At 35.3% G+C, this 5,000-nt stretch overlaps 1 protein-coding gene across 1 annotated transcript in view; it reads right to left on the reverse strand.

The window, feature by feature from the left end:
* The window catches only part of FOXP2 (forkhead box P2), a 408,353-nt gene that overhangs the window by 62,627 nt on the left and 340,726 nt on the right, over positions 1–5,000 (reverse strand). Inside the window, exon 6 of the mRNA XM_039571412.1 lies at positions 59–196. Within this exon, the coding sequence (XP_039427346.1) occupies positions 59–196 (138 nt within the window). The remainder of the gene's footprint in view (positions 1–58; positions 197–5,000) is intronic.

Genomic DNA, 5,000 nt, shown 5'->3' on the forward strand with positions numbered 1-5,000 from the left:
GGCTGACATTTGTGTGAATACCCTGTGCTAACAGTCCAAAGCAGGTAACACACATTACCTGCTGCAACATAACTGCTTGCTGCTGCTGGAGAAGTGCTTGAAGCTGCTGCGGAGACAACACTTGCTGCTGGAGAATCTGCTGCATTTGCTGAGGGGTGATCACCTGGGGAGTCATCATGGCCACTGACACAGGCACCTGCACAGGGAAAGAAAGATATCATCGTCAAACACATTTTACTTTGCCTGCACTACAGCAGTACATCTTTTTTATTTTGTAGCAAAGATGGACCATAATTTTTTACATAGTATTTATCACTGCAAAGTTCTAGTTTCAGTCAGAATCTGTTATTTTAAGGCCACAGTACTATTACAGTACTGTACTATTGCAGTACTACTACACAGGCACTCTATTTCCAGAGGCATCAGTTTTGATCAGACTCAAGCTTTATGTTTCACATCTCTTATGTATTCCTGCAAGAAATTTAAGCATTGGCTAGTACAAATGTGTATTTAAAAATAAATGATCACATGGCAGGGCTCTCAACACTTCATAATCAATCATCTTATCAAGTGTCATAATGTTACGAATAGAAAAATCTATTGAGACTGTTTCAAAGGATATGATTAAGGCAGACAGCAAAATAAGTATCTTTAAGCAGTAAATGTTTTCCACAATAAAGACACTTAGCCTAAAAAATTTTTCGCATAATACATCACTTCAGTAGAAGAAGAACTTTCTTGCTCAGCTAGTCCTTTAAGAAGGTCTGATTTATACAGGAATAAAAATGTCATGGACATATCAGAGTACACAGCAAGGACTGCCACCTCAGCCACCTGCTCTCTGCAGAGAGAATCGTGTTCTCAGCATTCCTAACTGAAAACTGAAAGTTGGGAAACCTTGGCATTAGATTATTAGTTTTTCCACTAAACTCTAGGAATGCATTTTTGAGTAGGTGCTGGTTTGGAAATGGCTTTATTTTCCACTTGTTATACACTGAGATCAAGTGTCTGCAAATGCATAAACACCCACATGCAGACATGTTCTCAGGAATATATGTGTGAGTTGGAAAGACACAGCAAACATGTTTCACTCAGTATGTAGGAGAGAAAAGTCCTAAGAAAGAGCCTGAGGTATTTCTTGAGCGCTGTAGCAGGCACACAATGTGAGACCATTGCTCCAGCTAACCCGGGCACGGTCAAACAGCTGTCAGCAAGCCAGGCTTTCCACTCATGAAAAAGCAGCCACTCGCTTGTCCAGCAAAATTCAAATGTTTTTTCTGTATATAATAGCAAGCTGGCATATAAATACTGCTTTGTGAGATGTTGTGGGACATTCCAGTCTTCTGTAAATCAGCAAAAATAATATTATTATTAATAAATTAAATCACGAGCCAATTTTAAGAGGAAAAACTCTTCTAATGTTTCTATTACTTGAACCTATCCCGAAAGACTTTGTATAAATGAAACAGAGGAAAAAAGAAACACAAGTCTGCTGAAATTTACTATTAGAAGAAATTACCTCATATAATATTACACAGAATACCACTTTCTACACAATTCATCACAGCGTAAACTATGGTCTTAAAACACTTACTAATTAAGAGTCTGAAAGTAAACATACCGGCCTTTACCAAAAAGTCTGATAATCTTTTTGCAAACATCAAATGAATTTTAAGAATAAAAATTCTGAAGGTTTTACTCTAAAATACAAATGGAAAAGACAAACCAGATTTCCACTCAGAAACTTGTGGAGAGGAATTTAAGCTCATCTATCCCTGCACTCCTTCCATAATCAACAGAATAAAGAAATCCTGAGCAAAGTTTATCTGATTTAGTTTAGGCATTTATTTTAACATGGAACTAAGCCCACATTTGGAATGGGCCTGTCTCTCTCCACGGAGTGCATGCTCACTTTTTAGTAGACACCTAACTTTCAGAGGATTAATTCTTGTTACACTTTGTAACATCGAGTTTTGTAGCACTGGAAACACCACACCTCCATACAATAATGTTTTATTTTAAGTTTACCAAGTCCTAAAGGCAAGACAAACAAGTTTTTACAACTTTGGGAGGCAGGAGCAAAGAACAAAATTCACTGGCTGGAGTCACTATTCAATTCCCTCAGAAGTCACCAAGAATTTCCTCTGTTTACTTGAGATCTGAATTTGTCTCCTTGTAACAACTATATCTCAGTGATGCTGTTCAACTACTACATGTCCCACAGATATGAGAAGGCAGAGAGGAAGATGGACACTTTCCCAATTAAACCATTACCTTTAACCTTTAAACCCTGCAAGAACTTTCCTAACGCTTACATGCTTACTTTTTAAAATATGTACCAAAATATGAGTATTTTGATCTAAACTGAGTGAAAGTCAACCTAATTGTAACTGGCACTCATTTATTCATACTGTGTGCTAAAGACTCCAGCCTGTAAGACTAAGTTTAGCAACACTCATGGTACCATGAGAGTCCTCTATTCCTTAGTCTGAAATAGATTCCCCTTCACCAGGCATATTTTTGTTAGCGTTTTAGGATCTGCTCTGAATCTCCCTAACTGCATACACGCTCTTATACTTGGAGAGATACCTGCTTTGCATTACGTTCTAACAGCTTTTCTCAAAAAATTTGTTTTTCCTGTAATTTTCAACAGTTCCTGTTTTTCAAGATGATAGAAGCATGAAAAAAACTGGCAGTCAAGATCATTAGTAAAAATACAGATTTATATAGATAATATTGCCTTTAAAAGAATTTTATGTGATGATCCTTACGTGTGTATCATACCTGATACATACATTCTTTCCCACAGATAAAGGATAAGGCATTTTGAAAACTGCTTGAGATTTACATTAGCAGAACACATTAAGCAAAGAGATTTCTCTAATTGTCATTAGGTAATATAAATTGGTACATTTCACAGCCTTCAGTGATACACCAGACTGTACTTTATTTCTTACTGGCATAGTGCTACTGTGCTATCTGGGTTGGAAGACTATCTGAAACCTGCTATTTTATGGCCAATTATATGCATTAGGTATATTTTGTTGATTTAGTGTCTGTTTTCCAAAATTTCTAATCTGATTTTACGAAAATGTAGCAAAGGCAATCTCTCACTCTTTTTCATAGAAATCTCTCAATGCATCTAAAATCAGTTCATGTAGAGTGACCCAATGAAGAGATAGGGTGGTTCCTTTGAGTGGGCCACAAATACCCCGAAGTTCTTGGTTAAACTTCTCATGAAAAATTGAAGTGACAAAGTGAAACATGATTTATGACTGCAACCTATTTGTTACATGGCATCCTCAAAGACACTGAACTCCTAACTCTGCCATGAAGATGACTTGTTATGCAATCCTACAAAACACAATGGGTGGGACAGCTGCTGAAGAACACAAATCTGTTGGCTCCATGATGGACCCAGAAGGAAGGTCCATCATATTCTGAAGTTTCTCATGTTTTTGTTGCAGGCTATTTCCCATTTATTTGGATTATCTTATAAATCCTGCTAAATAAAATTACAGCTATCTAAACAATTTTTAACACATCTAAATGGCATTTCAGGCAAGAACATCTGTATACTGCTTTAGTACTGCATATGAATTTACAAATTAAGGAAAAGCTATGACTCAGATTGAAAACATGGATATTAGAAATTAGATAGATGAACATGGCTGCAAAAATGAAGACAGAACTTCCTTCAAGAATAAAAAATCTGGGTTTATCCCAGATCAATTTAATAGAGAAACAGTGGAGACTAAGGCTGTGCATTTAACAGCACTCTTCCGTTGTACATAAAAATTCAGCTTTAGCTGTAAAGAAGCTTGCCAGCTAAACACTCATCTATTGTTCCTATGAGCTAATTGATAACAAGAATCATACAAATTTATATTTTACATGTTACCCATAAAAATCATATTCTTAATGGCATAAACGGATAGGTAGCTTGCACCTGCAATAAGCTTTTGCATTTTTCAGAAGCCTTGAAAAATTGCACACATATTTTCAAGAACTGTTGACCAATCTCACCAAGTACAACCAGAGAAGACACACTATTTTTATTCCAAGTTCCTTTTATTTTGAAAGTCAGGTATTGATAATGAAAAATTCCTTAGTTTTCAGTGCTTTTGAGGAGAGTCACAAAATCACATATATTAGTCATATTCAGAGCTGGTTTAAGGTAGGTAGGAATTATTTCTTTGTTACAGACAGAGGAAACAAGTCACCACCTTTAATTAATTAATCCAAAATCACATCATATTTTAAGTGACAGATTTGAGAATGGAACCGTTCCGTAAGACAAGTCTCTCTGGCTTATTGAAAGATGCGTAATTAAACATTTAATGGAGAATCTTTCTGTAGGATTCTCCTTTCAGAAATAAATGTAGGCGTGAAACCACGCACAGTACAGGATTGGGCTGTTCAGCATGAAACAATTATTTTAGAAGACGAAACTACTGCATTCCTTCTCTTCTTGCTTTTGTATACGTGTACCATAATAATAACCTTTTTAATCTTCCTGGTTCTATGATATTAGAAAGAGCTGAGAATAAACTGAGTGGTATTTGTAAGCTGTTCATAAATAGAGAACAAGAATACAAAATGATCCCTTTACACTGACAATATATACTGCCCAATTTTATGCAGCTTAGATAAGGTTACATGCTTCTGAAAACATAAATTCTGATACAAATTATTAAATTTTATCAACAGAGAAACTCTAGGAGGCATGCAACAGGAAAAATAACAAAATAACAAAGATATACCTATTGTGTATCAGGACTCCTGTTTTCCCTGTTTACAGTACAATTTAATTTATTATTATTAATCTATCTACATTTTAATTAATTTAATATATTAGAGTGTGCTTTGTTGTGTAATCCTAGTTTATAGAACTTTATCTTTACAGCTTTTTTTTTGTTATTGGACACTTCTCCAATTACATGTAAACATTTTAGGAAAGATTAAAGTAATTTCTATTTACAGTTAGTGGAAAACAAGCT

The sequence above is a fragment of the Corvus cornix genome, chromosome 1A (assembly GCF_000738735.6).
Source record: "Corvus cornix cornix isolate S_Up_H32 chromosome 1A, ASM73873v5, whole genome shotgun sequence".
NCBI lineage: Eukaryota > Metazoa > Chordata > Aves > Passeriformes > Corvidae > Corvus > Corvus cornix.